The 19,328-nt window shown below is 38.2% G+C and overlaps 1 protein-coding gene across 4 annotated transcripts in view; it reads left to right on the top strand.

Annotated features, from left to right (window-relative positions):
* CCDC30 (coiled-coil domain containing 30) overlaps window positions 1-19,328 on the top strand; it is a 98,697-nt gene that overhangs the window by 23,014 nt on the left and 56,355 nt on the right. For 2 of the 4 annotated variants that reach the window (XM_079156258.1, XM_079156260.1), the window contains exons 6-8: window positions 9,329-9,466; window positions 10,960-11,129; window positions 17,109-17,352. The exons of 1 other annotated variant lie outside the window; for it this stretch is intronic. In XM_079156258.1, the coding sequence (XP_079012384.1) occupies window positions 9,329-9,466; window positions 10,960-11,129; window positions 17,109-17,352 (552 nt within the window). Of the gene's footprint in view, window positions 1-4,790; window positions 5,616-7,589; window positions 7,716-9,328; window positions 9,467-10,959; window positions 11,130-17,108; window positions 17,353-19,328 lie in introns of those variants that run through there. One more of the 4 variants, XM_079156259.1, reaches the window with a different exon arrangement.

Genomic DNA, 19,328 nt, shown 5'->3' on the forward strand with positions numbered 1-19,328 from the left:
CTTAGTGCCTCACATTTGCTGAGGCTGGCTTGGAACTTGTGATTCTCCTACCTTAGCCTCTGTGCCCAGCCCCTCTTTTTGTTTTTACTTGGATTTCTTTCCCAGGTATTCATAGCAACTAAAGACATTTTTTTTTTTTTAAATATGGATCTCCAAAGATATTTTCCTCTGTATTAGAGGAAATGATTCCTTAGGCCCCTCATGTTCTATAGAATGTTGGAAACGAATTATTTTCAACTAAATTTTATTTTTAACAAATACACCAGAATTTATGTATTTTAATATGTATATCCTTTTATATAGTTTTCCTTGGAGACTTTAATCATGTTTACTAATTGCATTGGATAAAAACTATTTGTAAATTATTTTTACAAATTGGCTGCATGTTTATACAAGACAAGTAGTTTGACTTATAAAGTGAAACTTTCTTTTGCCCTAAACCGGTGTTCCAGTTAATTTCCAATTTGTCTCTGAATACATGTGAAATGTTTCCATAAAAATCAAGCTTACTCAGAAAGATGATTACTTGTCGTATCTTTTTTATTTGGGGGGGGGGGACAGAGGGAAGTGGCGGGTGTTCACATTTCTGAAGGTGATTTTAAACATAGATTTCCAATGTATTTTGTGTGTATCATTTTTCAAAATAACTGCTCTGAAAAGTACAAACTTCACTAGAAAGGTTTACCTGAACATAAATATGTGCATTTATAGCAAAACCTCTTAGAAATGTAAGATTTAGAGGTCATAACCCGTAGAATGTTCTCTGGCTGCCTCAGCACTTGGTGTGCCTCTACTACTTAGCTGATCAACCGGTCAGTGTCATTTATCTGCCTGTGTATCTCTGTTCTCCCACTGTGATATTCTACTAGAACAGACCACAGGGCTAATTATAACATAGAAAGGCATAATTGAGGAAATTTAGTTCAAATGTTAGGAGCATACTCTGGAACCAGTCAGCCTGGTTACCTTGAACAAATTACTTAACTCTCTGTTCCTTAATTTTCTTATCTGTACACTGAGAATAATAATGGTACCTACTCTTTTATCCCATGACCCAGCAAATACCAATGCATATTTTGTTTATGGAATACCAATGCAATAACTGTTTATGGAATGAGGTGACTGAATGAATATATAAACAAAGCAATAAGAAGAGAAGTCACTGTAAAAACATACCAGGATAATATTTTGTTAAAAGTAGTTGAAAATAATATTACACCCATGAAACACAGTGTTTAGAAGGTAAAGCATTTTATATAAAACCTAAAACCATAAAGAATCCCTCATGCAGATCTCATCTTCCATTCTTTCTTTTGACATTGTAGGAAAAAGGTTAATGATATCTGGTTTGCCATTTCTTGTGGTGTCTGAGAAAGAAGGGTATTTGTGGTATTTAATGTTTCCACCCCAATTTTTCCCATCTTTTATGTGACAATGAAGTCTGGAATAAATTGATTAGAGCATAGGAGAGATGAGATTGCTCTGATAAATTGTCTGCCAAGGCAGAAAATACTCTTCCTAAGACTTCACTGAGGTGGGAGTGGCTTAAACTTTTTGACCTCTTATATAGTCATTTGCTTTTGTCTATGATGGTGACCATGACTGTGACCTGCTCCTTATTCTGCCACCCATCTATCTATATGATGTGAGCTGATGTAGTAAGGTGGCACCTGTGAAGGACAAAGAAAAGAAGCAGACACGGGCAGGGAGAGCCTTCAGATCTTAATGCAGGTCTGACATCTTTTAGAGAGGGAGAAGGAAGGTTGGATGGGACCAGCCTCTGACTGTGCTGTGGCTCTGGAAAAGTCTCAGTGAGCCCCACAGGGAGTTTTGACACTGGCAACCTGCAGTGAAATTCACACTGGGCAGGAATGACCAGGGCTCTATGTTCCCACCTTCTTCACGTGTCACTGGAGGGACGGAAGAGTGTGACTAGTACTTCCTTGAAGGGAGAGATCTGTGGTGTCCCTCTGTGTGGCCCTCTGTACCACAGAATTCTTGAGCCTGGATTCTTGGAGATTTTGTGGTTAATTGACCTCTGTGATCAATGTTATCTGTGACATTCTGTGTCAGTGAGCATCTATCTTATTTTAAAAGATGTTCAGGAAAGAAGAAGACTCAGTTTTCCCTAATGTTCAACATTAAGTATCAGAATTTTGCTATGTCTGATCTCAGTCCTCTAGGTTGTGTGTAAACCATAAATAAATAAATAAATAAATAAATAAATAAATAAATAAATAAATAAATAAATAAATAAATAAATAAAGCCTTGTCATCCAGACTCAAAAGTTGTGTGGATTTCTAAAATTATGAAGTTTATATTGACTCCAGTGATCCTCTCACATCATAGAGCCAGCTGGAGTGGGCTTACAAAGAGAATTGCACATAAATGTTTCTTCCCTCTGAAGGTGTTAGCAAGTAGAAATCTTTAAAACTAGAAAAAGTTATCAGTGGAGAATAATAGATAGGAACTAAGTTTTAAATAAACTTTTAAACTTATTTCCTGAAGAAAGAAGAGGTTTAACTACGAATAGATTTTCGCCTCCAAAGTACTCTTTCAAAAAGAAAAAGCCTCAAGTGTCCTTCATTGTGTTTGGCAGACTGGTGATGGTGTTATGGAAAACTATTAACTACAGGATCATTCTCAGCAGAGGAACTAGTGAATGGAAAGCTGTAGTCTAGGTAAGGAGTGGCAGTCCTTTCCCAGGAGCCTGTTTCCAGATCTTGACCTAGGACAGTGCTCTCAGTGCATGGATCTTCAGTTAGATGGGCACTTAGGTGCCTCCTGCAGTCATTCCTTCCTGATCACTTGACTATTTTAGGTTTCCTACAAAAGGAAGTAAAAGGATGTTGTGATGGTCGATTTTATATGTCAACTTTACGGGGCCCATAAAAGTCAAACATTATTTCAAAGGCTGTGTAAGGGTGTTTCCAAAAGAGATTAGCATTTGAATCTGTAGCCTAAGTAAAGCATATCGCCAAACCCCAGGTGAGTGGGCATCAGTTAAGCAGTTGAGGGCCTGACTAGAACAGAAAGGTGGAAGAAGGGAGAATTTATTCTCTTTCTCTCCCCACCCGCCTGGTTGAGCTGAATGCGAGTTCTCTATTGTTCTCAAACTGGGACTTATACCACCACCTTTCTTGATCTCAGGTCTTCAGACTCAGACTAGAACTTATACCATTGGCTCTCCAGTCCTCATGCTTTTGCCCTTGCACTAGAACTTGTACCATCATGAGTCCTTCCGGTTCTCAGGCCTTTTGACTTGGCCTGGGCTATTCTACCGGCTTTCCTAAGTCTCCAGCTTGCAGATGTCAAATCATGAGCTTCTCAGCTTCCATAATTACATAAGCCAATTCCTCATATAATTATCTCCTTTTTCAAATATTTTCCTCTCCCTCTCCCCCACCTCTGTCTTTGGGGGAGGAGGGGTAGATATCATTTACCTTCCTGCGCAGTTGAGGAAACCAAGATCACAATTCACAAGTGTGGAAGTCAAGATTTGAAATCTCAACCTGACTACAAAACTCATGTTTTTGCCACTGTGATTTTAAAACTGTATTCCAGGGATCCTTGATGCTTCCCACACAAAGTTCTAAGTCCTCTACTTCCCCATCAATCAGAGTGGCCTCCACTTCTGTACACTCTGAGTGGCTTTCCCCATGGGAATTCTTTTTAAACAAGCTGGGACGGGGGGAGTCCTGTGGCTTAAAAAGGAAAACCTAACCTAAAAAATTGTTCCTGATAGCAAACACATTCTCAAGATAAGACTGTGTTTCATACCCATTTCTGTATGCCCACAGATTTATCACTAAATAGACCAGGATAGTGCTGTTAATATTCATGTTCTCAAAGAAATGCTTAAAATGGAGGAAATGCTAGGTACCTGGCAGGAATAATAATGACACAATGTGTTGAGCATTTATTAAGTGCCATGATCTATCTGTTCCAGGTGTCTTACAAACAATCTCATGTAATCCCTACAGTCCTCCTCAAGGTAAACAGTATTCCCAGTTCACATGTGAGCGTTTAAAGGTCCTGAACAAAAATAAGAGTCAGAACCAGGAGTTGATCCAGGTCAATTTGGCCCTAAGCCCATTTTCTATACAATCCCACCTCTTGTAGAGATTTACAGAGGAGACCTACATAGGGGATTTATTATAACTTACAGGGGCTGCAGGGTGCCCAGCACTGCACAGATACACAGCCTCCGGCTAGAGGTGATGGCTCCAGTGTTTTGCTCTTCAGGGTGCCTGCATTCACCATCACGTTTGACCGAGAGGGGGCAGCAGTGAAACCTGTCCGACTCTCTGGGAGGCACTATTTAGTTTACAGCACTAAGTGATCCCCAGCCTTCAGACAGTAGAACACAGAAAGTGGAACATTCTGAGCTGTTAAACTGTTTCTCCAGAGTCGGTGGCAGTTATCCCATGTTAAGGAAACTCGCTGACCAGTCCTTAGTTTTCCTCTCTGTTCACTGCTGGCTGACAGGTGAGGTAGCCTCTCTTCAGAACCCAGAGATCTCGATCTCCCTTTGTTACTACCCTTTTCCTGCTTCAAACTTTGGTCAGAGGTCTCGTGAAGTGTGCAAATTCCTATATGTATAACTATATTCAATGTATCACAAATTCTAGTAAATTTCAAATATATATATATTTGTAAAATATATTCAACTATTTTAAATGCATTATTTGTCCAAATTTAAATTAAAATATATGAATGCATAAATCTACATTAAATATAAATTATTTTTTAATTTCAGATACATCATTTAGAAAAACTACCTTTTAAAAATTATAACATTAGCATATAGAACATTCTTATACTAAGAAAACACCAAGAAAATGAAAGGAGTTTCCATTTTTAAGTGTTGAGGTGTTTCCCTCACTTTGTGCTGAGGCATCAGGTGGTGTAGGGATGAGGCTAAGGAATTTTTGCTTTGAGTATTGAATGCATCAACATGTCATGTGTGAATTTGCAAGGGTACAAGTGTTGGCTGGTGAAGAAGGGGAGACAGGAAAACATTCTTCCTCATATCCTGGTACAATGACGTGAGTCGACATAATTCTTGACTAGAACTTTTGTCCATATCACGGGACAAAAGGAATTATATGTCACACTTCAGTTTTAGCATCCTTTTTTTTTTTTTTTGTAACATTCCCCATTCTTCCTAACTCATCAGTTTGAGATTGCTATTCCTGTTTTATTGACATTTAACCTTAGGATGGCAAATTAGCATTTTGATTAATTCAGAACACTCAGAATTCTGTAGCATGTTTTTATAATGCTTGTTCCCATTGGCTCAGCTGCCAGGCAACTGCAAAAGCTCAAATCCATAGTGAAACAGCTCATAATAAAAGCAGCTGGTCCAAAACCAGATAGGAGGTGAAATTTGTTTGTAGGAAGAGATATCAGATATATCCTCGGGGAAGGATGCTTAAGAAATGTAGCTTTTTTTTTTTTCAATATTTAAAAAAAGAACACATGTATGCATTTTTAACTGGTGGTTTATTTGGATTAAGATTTCCATCTTAGAGACTGAATTATCAGTAATATAGGAAGACAGAAGCAAAACCAGTATGAAAGGTCAAGAGACAAAGTCCAAGATTTGAATGAGGTAAGAAATAAAGATAATTTTTCAATTACATTTTCTAATACAGGTGAGGCTAACTCCATAAGAATGCTCAAGGATTATGGGAAATGGGCAAAGGAAGAAAGCACACTTCTGGTGATGGTAAATCTGCATACTATGATTGTGACCAGTGGTTACAGGAGCAGGGGAAGGGAAGCAATCAGGAGAAGTCAGACAAGAAAGAGCACATTAAAAATATTTTTAGGATAGTGAGCCAGGGTTGTAGTTCAGTGGTAGAGCACTTGCCTAGCAGGTATAAGGCCCTGAGTTAGATCCCCAGTACCTTTAAAAAAATAATAATTATATATATATATATATATATATATATAGAGAGAGAGAGAGAGAGAGAGAGAGAGAGAGAGGAGAGATAGTATAGACTAGTGCATTGAAATCGTAGGGATGATTTAAAGGTATTACCTCATTGAAGAATAAACGTGAGAATTCAGAACAATTCAACCATGATACGAACTAACATTTACAGAATATTTTCTATGAATGAGCTGCCCATATATTTCCAGGCTTCATTATCCCTATTGTTCATATGAGAAAACTGTGGCTAAGAAAAATAACTAACTCAGTGTCCTTTTGGTAGTAAATAGCAGAACAGAACTGGTAGGGCATACCATTCTTTATTTCCCAAGTTGCAGAGTGAAGAGTGTGTCAATCTTGTGCTGCTTCCTAACTGGCCAAGCCAAATGTACAGTTAGTTCACTTACAGATGTGCTCTTGCAGTGGAGAGTATGGTTATCAAGAGAATTGGCTTGATTCTCACTCTGTGTTCACTAAGGATCCGTTGGATTTCCTAATAGGGTTTCATACACAAGAGAAATGCCTTCAGCAATGCTAAATAGATACATTTTTTCCTAATTAGAATAAGTTATACTCCATTTATGTATAATATGCCAAAATATACTCTACTGTCATGTATATATAAAAAGGACAAAGTGGAAAAAAGAAAAAGGAGTAAGGGCTTTTAAGTTAGACTTGAATTTGAATTCTAGTGCTGGCTGTGTGACACTGGGCAAATTACTTAATATGTCTGAGCCTCACCTGTCTCCTCTGAAAAAGAATATGATAATCTTTTCAATTTCATAGAAATTCTGGGAAAACAAATTGAGATAAAGCATGTAAGTTACCTTTAACACAGTGTCTGATATTTGATAAACCCTCAATAAATAAATAGTAGCTACTACCATTACTACTCAAATTATCATCAGTTAATTTAGAAAGATTTCTTCAATACCTTATGTTTGGTAGGTGTTTAAAATTTATAAAATACTTTCAAAATCACTTACTATTCCTGCTGTTGAGGGTGTTTTAGTCAGTTCTTTTGACACTGTGACTGTAAGATCCAATAATAACAACTGTAGAGAAGGAAAAGTTTAATTTGGGGTCTCACGGTTTCAGAGGTCTCAATCTGCAAACAACAGACTCCATTCCTTGGGGCTCAAGGTGAGGTTGAACATCATGGCTGGAGAGGGTGGTGGAGGGAAGCAGCTCACATCACAGTAATGAGGAAGCAGAGAGACTCCATTCTCCAGATACAAAATATATACCCCATAGCCACGCCCCCAATTAACCACTCCCTCCAGCCACACCCCACCTGCCTCCAGTTACCACTCAGTTAGTCCCATCAGGGATTAATTCACTGATTAGGTTAAGACACTCACAACCCAATTAATTCTCCTCTGAACCTTCTTGTATTGTCTCACATGTGAGCTTCTGGGGGACACCTCACATCCAAACCATAACAACTGGCTATAATGTAGGTAGGACAAGTTTTACTACTTTTAACAGTTGTATAAACAGGCTTGAAGAGAAAAAAATTTATGAGCTAGTTTTCCTAGGTTCACACATCCCCTGCATGACTTTATAATTGAGTTAGGAAGAAAACTATCAGAACTTATAGGAAACACTGCTATTGTATATAAATTGAATTATGTAAAATGCTTTTTACAGATACAGAAAATGAGCCAAGAAAAAACTGAAATATTTGATGGTGATTTGTCAGAAGAGAGAGAGAAGAAAAAGCAATTGGCATCTGGTTTTATTACTATACAGAAGGCCTTGAAAGTTGATAGTGAGGTATTGCCATTCAAGATGTTTTCCTCATTTAGGGATTTTATATTATCATTTATTTTGATGTTAAAATAAATTACAACTGCATATCTTAGCTCGGACATACAAATGCCATAACCAAATGCCACAGACTAGGTGGCTAAAACAATAAAAATTATTTTCTCACAGTTCTGAAGGCTGGGAAGTTCCAGATCAAAGTGCTGACCCAATTCACTTCCTAGCAAGAACATCTTCCTGGCTTGTCGACAGACACCTGCTCGCTGTGTTGTGTCCTCACATAATGGAAAGAGAGCTAGTTCTGGTATCTTTTTTCTTGCAAAGGCTCCAGGCCTATCAGATTAGGGTTCCACCCTTTGTCCTCATTTGAACTTTATCACCTCTTACCCCCTTCTCCAAATACAGCCATATTGGAAATTAGGGCTTCAACATATGAATTTTGAGGGTGACACAGTTTGGTCCACAGCACTATAGAATATGTGTTTCTATTAATAACAATGGGGTAGCGCTGTTGTTTCCCCAAGCTGAGTCTGGCACTAGCCGTGGAGTCTTTTAAGTAGCAGGTATTCAGTTACGATGTTCATAGAGAAGTGGATTTGTCTCTTGTTTTAACCTCCTATTCTGCCATCTTAGAAAGATCTAACAGTAGACAAAATCAGCCTCTATTTTCAAGAGAGAAATGGAAGTGAATTATGGAAGTCTAGATCTCCTAGAGGATGGTAATTACTTAATCAGTTTACAGGGTGGGTGGCAACAGGGTAGTACCCCAAACCCCAACCTCCAATGACCTACAGGAGTTTTCAGTGAAGTTAAATAGGAAATTGACACCCCTTGCCGCCTTCCTATGGTTTGGGGAGGCCACCCGCTACCTTCTTGCCTTTTTGCCCAATGGCGTCAGCATTTCTACTCCTTCTGGTTTCAAGGCTTTGGGAAAATACCAAACAGCTCCTCCTTCTAAAGTATATTGTATATAACCTGTTGGTTATTGGGCACGTAGACAGACTTTCAGCCCCTTGTCATCTACCAAACAAACCCTACATGCTCCATGTAATAAATATAAAAATTTGATTAAAAAAACTCTTTCTAAATAAAGTGTTTTCTCTCATGGGTATGAAAAGGGTAGGAAGAAGGTTAGAGGAAATTGAGTTGATTAAGTCACTCAATATACATTGATAAGTAAAGCAGCATACTTTGTAGATAAGAATACAGAGTCTGAAGTAAGACAGTTTGGGATCTCAGCTTTACAACTTCCTGGCTATGAGAACTCTGAGCTTAGTTTCAACAAACATCTTCTAGGGGTACCACAAGGTTAAACGTAAACCACACAGCACTTGTTCTATGAAAAGCAACATAGATGCATTCTTAAAACAGATAATTCAACTATTTAATGTAGGAGTTACTGAAGATTTTACCTCTATACAAGTCTTGCTTGATGTAGAAATGACTCTAGAAATCCAATCTTACAACCAGTGAATGATAGAAACTAAGTATATTCCACATAATGACTATTTAAAACAAAAAATTGTCAGGACCATTTCAAAAGTTTTTCTTGGAAATATTCTAACTTTTATGGGGAAATAGTCTGGGTGTATTCTATAAAAATATCTTTATTTCTTAATCAGGAATTGCAAAAATCAAAGTCGGAACTTACATGCCTTTATAGTGAGATTCAAAGTCTTCCAGGGGCAGCAGAAGACAGAGATCATTTTTTAATAGCATATGACCTCCTAAAAAGAGAGAATGCTGAATTAGAAACAAAGGTGAGGCTGAATTATTATACACTGAAATGTTCAATATTTAACATATCTTGTATGTGGGAAGGATAAAGAAAAATTTTAGTGAGAGATGACTTAGAAATGAAAGTTTCTTTTATTTTTACACAATAGATTGCCATGTACTCTAAATTACAGGATAAATATTCAGACTTCAATCAGACCTTGGCACTTAGGATTAATCTGTAAATTTTTTATTTTACATAGACTTTCCCTCAACTTAATTTTCGGAGTGTATATTATAGTATGCAACATAGGGTGGGAAGGGTACAGAACACAGGATTTGCTCCCTGAGAGGGTAGGAATGTACAGCGCAGCCTACTATAAAGCTTTCCCTGTGGGACCTTGTCAGCAAAGTGAGTAGAGTTAAAGGGCCATGTCTTTCAAAATTGTCATCAGAAAAGTTAACACAAAGATGAGGTTAGAAGAATATATAAAATCCAGAAATCTAGATCAGTATCCTGGCAATCTTTCTCACTCTTGTTTTTTGAACCTTTTGTGTTGAAGTAATTTCATACCTACAGAAAAGTTACAAATATAATACAAAAAAATCCCTTGGGACTTCATTCCTCCATGGTACCACATTTTCCTTATCATTGTCTCTCCCTCTACACACTAATATGCAGGCATACACATGTGTACAGATGCTCACAAGTACTTTTTTGGTGAACCCTTTGAGAGTAAGTTGGAGACATAATCTACTTTACCCCTAAATATTTTCCTGTGTGTTTGCTAAAAACAATAGCATGTCTTATTACCACAGCACTAGCCTCAAAATCAGGAAATTCACATTGACACAGTACTATTACCTAATCTACAGTTTTTATTCGGATTTTTCCAATTATTCTACTCTAGAGCAAAAAAACAATAATTTATTCTAGTCTGAGATACAATCCAGATCAAAGGTCATGAAAATTAAATGCAACATAAGATCCAACCCAGGATCACATCCTTTAATCTGAAATGGTTCCTCAGTCTTTCTTTGTCTTCCATGACCTTGATATTTTTGAAGGGGACTTAGTTTGGGTTGCTATAGCAAAATACCACAGATTGGGTGGTTTAAACAACCAACAGGTATTTCTTACTGCTTTGGAGGTTGGGAAGTCTAAGTTCTTTGATTTATGAATCAATGAAGTGCATTCAAAACTTAAGAAAAAAATGTGTGTGATAGAGTAAAACTCTATAGAGCACATATCTGGTAAACGGTTTAACAGAACTCCAAATGGCAATCTGAGGTGGCAACCCCAGAGATCAACAATACTTTCTCTTTGTGTATCAATTTATATGCCCTTATGCATATGGTTAAAATGAATTAAGTTATATAACAAGTGAAAGTATTAAATTAAGTTGGAATAAGGCTTCAATTGGGATATCAACTTTATTATTTAAGTCTATAATTAGGCACTTAATAGAATAGTGTACTTTTCCACAACTATACATAAGAGTATACAAAATAGACTTTTTGTCTTTTAACTTTACAGATCTCAAAGTTTTCACAAGAATTGGAACAATTAAATCACTTTACTGTAGGGGGGGAAACTGCAACTGCTAATTTAATTGCAAGTGAAAGTGCCTATAAAGATCTGGTGTTGAAAGTACCAATTTTGGAAGTAGAGTTGCAAAGCCCAGAGGAAGAGAAAGAGGAACTCTGGTAAATTAAGAAAATCCCATATCACATTAATAATTGAAGAGGGGTATTTGACTTGATCATTATAAGAATTTGACATTCATTTTCAAGTGATCTGATAGGAAAAATTGGTTTTAAGCATTCTCCAGAAAGTTGGTCTTTGATATATGTTTACATTTTAAAGCTTTTCCTCTTGCTTTTAAAATTAAGTATATGGTTTTTAGTGAAAATTTAGGAAACACGGAGAAGCATAAGGATATTTTAGAAACCCATGATTCTCACCATTGATAGAGCCTCATTTTTCTCTACATATACATATACATTTTTTTTAATATATAATTAAGACTATACTCTGGTGGGTACAGTGGCACATGCCTGTAATCCCAGTGACTTGGGAGACTGAGACAGGAGGATTGCAAGTTCAAGGTCAGTCTCAGCAACTTAGCAAGGCCCTGTCTGAAACTAAAAAGTAAAAAAGGCTGGGGATGTGACTCAGTGGTGCAGCACTCCTGTGTTTAGTCCCTGGTCCCCCCCAAAAAAAGGATTATATTCTGCATAGTTTCTTTGGTTTTAGGTTTTTGTTTTTGTTTTGTTTTTGCTGTTCTCCCTTAACATTATATCTGATAATTACATTTTAAGAAACTTTCTCTTTTATTTATTTTTTGTTTAATCTTGCCCCCTAACTCTTGTATTTCTACTGTTCCACTGAAAGTATCTTTTACAGAAACTTTTAAGCCTAAGCCTTTGGGCAAATGAACTAGTCTGCTTTAGAACAAAAACTAATAGATAAAATCAAATTATTCCATCTGACCAAAAACCTAGAACTAAATAATTAAAAGAAAGCCATAGATATCATTTTTTACTTAGACACTACATTGAAAGATACACTCATTCATGAATTGGGGAAATATACTCCAGGTATAGCCAAATTTATTTCTTCATAAGTGTTCCAAGATAAAAAGAGATTGTTTTAACAATTTCAGAGCCTTGATTTTTTTTTTAAAGGAACATTTCTAGAAGACTCCTGAGGTCTGAGCGTTCTGCTCCTTTTTTTTTTTTTTTTTTTTTTTTTTTTTTCTCTTTTAGTTTCTTTTTTCTCTTTTGATGAACCTTTATTTTATTTATTTATTTACGTGGGTGCTAAGAATCGAACCCAGTGCCACACACATGCTAGGCAAGCTCTCTGCCACTGAGCCACAACCCCAGCCCCAGGGTCTTGAATTTTATGTTCTCTTATAGAAAAATCAGGAAACCTACATGCTGAGTGGAAGAGTGTACTGGAGAGTTGGTGGGAAGGAAGAGGATGGTGTTCATGAGAGCAGAGAATCTAGAAGCTGGGTCACAGCATTTAGGTTTGCTGTAGGGAGCAAGAAAGTCTAGTTCTTGAGCATTGGAAGTTATTACAGGGATTTTGAGGGAGATTGTTCCAGTGTCTCTATATCAGATGAAGCAGAGATAGAAGACAGGCAATATATAAGCCACAGATGAAGGGGTAGTGGCCTAGTTTGAGCAAGTGGCCATAGAGATTTTTTAAAAAAAAGTCAATCTGAAAACTTTTCACAGAAAGAGTTGATATTAATGGGCAAAGCTGATAAAAATTTGCCCAGCTGATTTGGAGGTAATTAGCAGGGATACTCACCACAGTGAGCAAGACTGAGACCTTACTTTGCGAATGGGGAAGCCCTCCAGGAAAAAGATACCAGGCTTCTCTCTAAAGAGCTTCTTGCTGCCACCCTTCATGACTTTTGGTCCAAACTCTTTCCTAATGCCGAGCCTACAAGAAATCTCTGTATTAGACGTACGCTTCCCTCTCCTCCTCATGTTTCCTGCTTATCTCCTGCACCCTCACCCCGCTACTTACACGTCCACTTATGTCAGTTCCACAACACAATCACATTGAATTGTGATTGAATCTACTATGCTCCAGGTACTTTGAAGTTACAAAAACAAGACACAATTCCTTTTGATGCACATAGTCTGATGGGGAAGGTAGTTAAACAAAGCAGTATTGAATGTTATGGGGCATAAAATAGAGGTCTCGGCCTAGGCTAATAAATCAGAAAATAATCTTAATGGAAGTGATGACTTAATGTAGGTCCCAAAGTATAACTAATCCAGGGCCAAGCCAAAAAAAAAAAAAAAAAAAAAAGAGAGAGAGAGAGAAGAGTTTTCGTGGAACAAATGACATGTACAAGAGAAAGTATGATTTATTTGTGGTTCTAAAAATGACTCATGCTTTAGAATATGAAAAGAGGAGGTGGGGAAGAGGTGATGAGCTCAGACAGGTAGGCAGAGGCCTGATTACCTAACGACAGGAATGCCTGTATGAGGGAGTTGGGTTTGTGTTGTTGTTTGCTTGTGGTGCTGGGCACTGAACCCTGGGCCTCACACATGCTAGGCAAGTTCTCTGCCCCTGAGCTGTTCCCACAGCCCTATGGGTAGTTTAGATAATAGGAAACTACTACAGGGTTTACTGACATGGGGAACAAAGACGATTTGTGCTTTAGGAAAAAAAAAATCACTCTGCCTGCTGTGTGTAAAAGAGATTATTTGTATAAAAATTAAGATGGCAAGACCAGTTAGGCTGTTATTGACATCCAGGTAGCCATGATGACGTTGGTGGGTAGAAGTAGGTGGCACTCAGAGGAGGTAGAATCGGAGGATTCAGGGATTAATGGTGAGGAAGAGGATATAGTAAGCTGTCACTTGGGTATTGAGAAGAAGTTAAAAATTAGTTAAATTTCTGGTCTGATTATGTCATTCACTGACTTAGGGAACAGTTTTGCAGGAAGAGGGAAAGGAGTTGTTTTTGATATATGAACTTTGAAGTGTCTTTGGAATAGCTGATTAGAGATAGTCAACACACAGTTGGATTTATAGATTTGGAATTCAAGAGAAAGGCCTGGGATGGAGATAAATTTGGTAATCATCAACAAATAAATAATAGCAAAAGTCATGTGAATGGATGAAATGACCCCGAAGGTTGCCCGATAAAAGCATGTGAAGGAGCTGGGCATGATGGTACATGCCCATAATCCCAGCAGCTGGGGAGGCTGAGACAGGAGGATAGCAAGTTCAAAGCCAGCCTCAGCAACTCAGTAATACCCTGTCTCTAAATAAAATACAAAAAAGAGCTAGGATGTGACTCGGTGGTGGTTGAGTGCCCCTGGATTCAATCCCTGGTTCAGAAAAAGAAGAAAAAAAAAAAAAAGCATGTAAAGGCAGAAACCTAAGGAAAACCTCTCTGTCCTCTCTATTGAAAACAAAACAAGTACCCCACAAAGGTACAAGTTTCCCCACCAAGGAAACAAGCAACCAGAGAAGTAGTACAGTCAAGACAGTGTGTTTTATGGGGTCCAGATTAAAGAATGTTTCAAGAAAGACAATAGTCATAGAAGTCAAGTAAAATAAGGAAGAGACTGACAACTGAATTCAGCAATAAGAAAGTGGCTGAAGACATGAGAGTGGTCCTGGTGAGGGGTAGAAAACAGATGGCTTTCTAGATTCCATCCTGTGGCGTGATGAATGGAGTGGATGAGGAATGAGCAGGAAATGAGGAAGTGTGTGTAGACAATGCTGCCCAAAATGTTTGGTTCTGAGGGGAGAAGAAAATATGAGATTGAGGTAAGAGGTAATTTGTGTTTGTTTAAATCCTGATGGAAAAGAATCCCCAGCATGATAGGCTAAGAATTGAGAGTCTCAGCAAAGGGCCTGACTGTAGCCAGGAGGAGGTAGGCTACCTTGTCCATTGTCACAGGAGGAAGAAGAACAGACAGAGATGCAGATGAGGTTTTAACGCAGAGAACGTCAAAACAATTGTTCAGTAGTTTCTGTGTCCTCCGTGAAGTAGTAAGCAAAGGCATCTGCTGAAAAAGAGACAGGAATAGAAATACCAGAATTTTTAAGACAGTGGGAAAAGTTTGAAGTAATCAATGGAGAAAACAAGAGAGAAAGCTAACTGGCCACAGGCAGGTAGCGTTAAAGGCCAGGTTAAGTCTAGAGAACCTGAAACCTGAATTTAGCAGCTGTCTTTGAGTGTGTGTGTATGTGTGTTTTTTTTTTGTTTTGTTTTTTTTTTTTTTAAGTAACCTTCAGTGGTTTAGGATAGGCCAGAAAGGAATTAAATCTGCTTGGGGCTCAGGCTTTGCCACATGAGTGCTGTGGAAGGACAATGGGGTAAGAGAGCTGACCATGTTATTTAGACAGTGGTTAAACAGTGAACTCCAAACTCCATAGGAAGAGGAAACAAAGGAAATGATAGAAAAAGAAACAAGGAGTTTGCTATGCTTGTGATTGAACCAGGAGCAAGTTACATAAAAAGAAAAAGTTGGAGGTCAGTTATGGAGTTTTGGTGTTTTGACAGTGAAGTGGCTATTGTCGATATGCCCCATGATGTGGTCACCCAGGTAGGTGGTGAGCTGGGGCTGAGAGGGTGATGCCAAGGTGCTGGTGGCTGATCTATATGGATCTTCCAGGATGGCGGCAGGAATGGGGAGAACATGACAGAAAGCCATGAGTCTTCATCTGAAGCAAAGTAGAAAGTGGTACACCTAGCGCGGTCACACACAGGCTGCTCAGTAAGCCTGGGGTCTGACTTTCATAGTGCATCTCTGTTGCTAGATTCTAAGCTCCTTTAAGGTAGTGGACTGCATCTTGGTTTTCTGTTGTTTATAGTGCTGATGCAGAGTAATGGAATCTTACAATAGAGAGACCCGTAGATTGTCTCATCTAGTACTTTTAAACCTACTTTCCAAAACTTCAAGAATGCTAAAGAGGGTCCTCAGAAATTACCTTCTAAGAAGACGAGCAGGATTGATGAATGGGATTGTGACCCTCTGCTTCCATGTTAGCCAGAGAAGTTCCACTTTGATCTGTTTCATGGGTGAGATTCTGTATAAGATTTTACTTAAAGAATCCACAGCTAAAATAATTGAGTTAGATGTGGTGGCACATGCCAGTAATCCCAGCTACTTGGAAGCCTGAGGCAGGAGGATCTCAAGTTTGAGGCCAGCGTAGGCAACTTAGCAAGACCCTGTCTCAGAACAAAAAAAAAAAACAAAACAAAAAAAAGAGCTGGAGGTATATTTCAGAAGTAGAATATACCTAGTTTCAATCCCCAGTAGTGAAGGAAGAGAGTAAGGAAAAGGAAAGGAAAGAAAGTTTGAAAACCACTGATAATTGGCTAAATTTTCTTTTTCCACAGATGAGGTCTCTGAGACCAAGAGAATTGTAATGACTATTTCTGTCACAGTCACATACATAGCCACTTACCAGCAAGACTGGGATGAGGACCCAGTCTCCTAACTCTAAGTCAGGAGGTCACTTTGTTTTTCCATATTCTCAACTTACAGCACCCCCACCTCCAACATCCATACGCACAAGCAAATACGTCCACTTTGTCTTGTGCCTACTCATTCACCAGGCCGCATAGTCCTTACTACTCATTTAATCACTTGTTTACTTTCTTTGTCACAATTATAAGCTCTTTAGGTCAGAAAACATGTCTTATAATAGTCCTAGTACCTGCCAAGGTGCCTAAGGTTTATGGAGAATTTTTAAAAAGCATTTTAAAATGCTTTTTTTTTTTTTTTTTTTTTTTTCTTGTTGTGGTGCTGGGGATTAAACCCAGGGCCTTGTGCATGCAAAGCAAGCACTCTACCAACTGAGCTATATCCCCAGCCCTGAAGTGCTTAGGTTAAAAAATCCTCATAAGCTGTGTCTATCTGCCCAATGCAATACTAAAAGTTGAAAAAGTGTAAAATTCATTCACGCTGGTTGTTTGGCCCTAAACAAAAACCTATGATGGTTCAACTCCTTGATTGTGAGTGAAAAATGCAACTTGTGTTTTTAAAGTTTGTAAGAATAACATAGCTGCTCTTCTATAGAATTCAGCTTCAAAATCTTGCTTGCAGTACTTTCTTGCCTTTAGATTTTTTTTCTCCCCTTTTCTACTGCTACATTCATAAGCATTTTGATAGTTTTTATTGTTATATTTACACCAAGTCCCGAATTAGGAGAAAGTAAGCAGAAGGACATTCCAGAGGAGTCAGTAAAGGAGGGCACTCTTCCAAAAGAGGGGCAGAAGGAGGAGGACTCTCAACCGAATCGAGATATGAAAGATGAAGAACCGCAGTTGGCCATGAAGCCTGAGGAAGTTGTAAGGCTTGGAGAAGAGGCAAGGCATGTGAATCAGAGCCTCCTTCCATCTCCGAACTCTGGGGATAGTTCAGATGACAGTAGCACCCAGGTAGGTGCTATGAACACATGGTCTCACAGCCCCACTTCCTCGGGTCAGCATCATTTTGCTGACATCTTCATGAATGTGCATTCGTTAAGCAATATTATAACCTCAACCCAAATACTAGTAAAATAGCAATGAAAATCTGAACTAAGCCCATCAGTGGATCCACTTTGTCATTAAAGGGTTCTTAAACTCCAACTAGGTTCACAGGAAAAACAGTGCTGAACAGAACAGTTGTTCACATCTGCCCTGGACAGGTGGGATTCAGGATGGCAGGGTATGTGCCACATTTCCTATTCCTGATTGGTAGCTTAATGCACTGAGTACTTCATTTAGTGGGAAAAGTCCTCACAAAGAAGTGCTTTAAGTGTGGCTGTTACTGTTCATTGCAGCTCTGTCTGGAGGAGAAATAAAGGGAGTGACTACCAGTCATACTTCAGTTTTCCCAGGTCTCTCTTACACAAATTAAGATTTCCCTGCATATACCTTTCCAAAAATTATTTCAGGATTCACAGAAGAAAGCCTTTGTACCCTTAAGTAAACCACCTTACAAAGACTGATAATATATACATGAAAAGTGATCCGAGTATATGCGTTAAAAAGGAAAGTCAAGTCCGGTATAGTGGTACATACCTGTTAATTCCAGCAATTTGGGAGACTGAGGCAGAAGGATTGATTGGAAGTTCAAGGCCAGCCTTGGCAACCTAAAAAGATGCTGTCTTAAAATAAAAAGGGCTGGGGACATATGGGGATGTAGCTCAGTGGTAAAGCATCCCAGGTTCAATCCCCAGTACCAAAAAATTAAAAAATAAACACACCAGGAAGATAGTAAAAATATATATATTTGAAAAGAGATTTGGATACAGAGTCTGAAAACTAGGCATGTCACAGAAACACAGAATATATACCTGAAAGGTGATTCCAATCCATACTTGAAAGGAAATGGAGTCACTGGATTTGTTAGAAGACCAAAGAGGAGTATGACATCAAGTGTCCAAGAATTTTATACCTCCCAGAAAGTCCCTTTATAGAACACTGGGCCAGTGTGGGAGGATTGAGCAGAGGTCGAACTGTAGTCACAAAGATTCTAAAATCTTTGCTTAGGAATTTGAAAGATCTGTGTGCTTTTAGAGTGTGCAGTTTAGAGTATGAAAAATGACACCTGGTGAATGTATTAATTTTCTTCCATTTACCCTTTCCCATTTGTTGAAACATTCATTTCTCAACACCCACTGAGGAGGTGAAAAACTATGAAATGTGTTAAAATCCTAAGGAAACTTGGGAGATTAGCCTCTCTGTAGAAGGGCAAATCATATACCACATAACCTTTAGGGTTTTGCTGGATTCCAGCATAGTAATTTTTCCCATAATATTGACCATGAATTATTCAAGGAAGTTTAAATTGTTCTTACTCATTTATTCAACCAATATTATCTATGATGTATCAGGTCATGTGCTAAGGTACATACAACAATAAACACAATAGATGTTTTGAACTTAACATTTTCCAAAGCAACACATTATTTCATTTACTTTAAGCAGACAAGGAAGAAAATACATTCTGGACAGATTTTTTTTTTTTCCTGCCATGTTCTCTACAGTGATAATTTCAGAACCTCGTTGTGTACGTTGGGTTCTTTGACCAACTGACAGGTATAGATTATTCTGCTCTGTGGAACTGGAGGATTGGTCTTCATCCTGTTGTCAGATGATAGTATCTAGTACCTTTCTGGGTCTTCTAAATCCTCATAACCTACCGGTTTAAGTAACAATGGGTTGAACCGGATATCAAACTTTTAAGAATGTTTGCAAACAGTAAACACACAAACCGTGAGAGCCTCTTCCATGACCAAGTATGTGAATCATATCGTTCGTAAATATTTTGTGATGTCATTTGTGGCTACCAATGGTCTCTGGGGGCTTAATTTCTGCTGTTCAACTCCATTCCAGGTGAGGTTGCCAGGTAGCTTAATTCTTGAGAT

Source organism: Sciurus vulgaris (assembly GCF_902686455.1).
Source record: "Sciurus vulgaris genome assembly, chromosome: 1".
Lineage (NCBI taxonomy): Eukaryota > Metazoa > Chordata > Mammalia > Rodentia > Sciuridae > Sciurus > Sciurus vulgaris.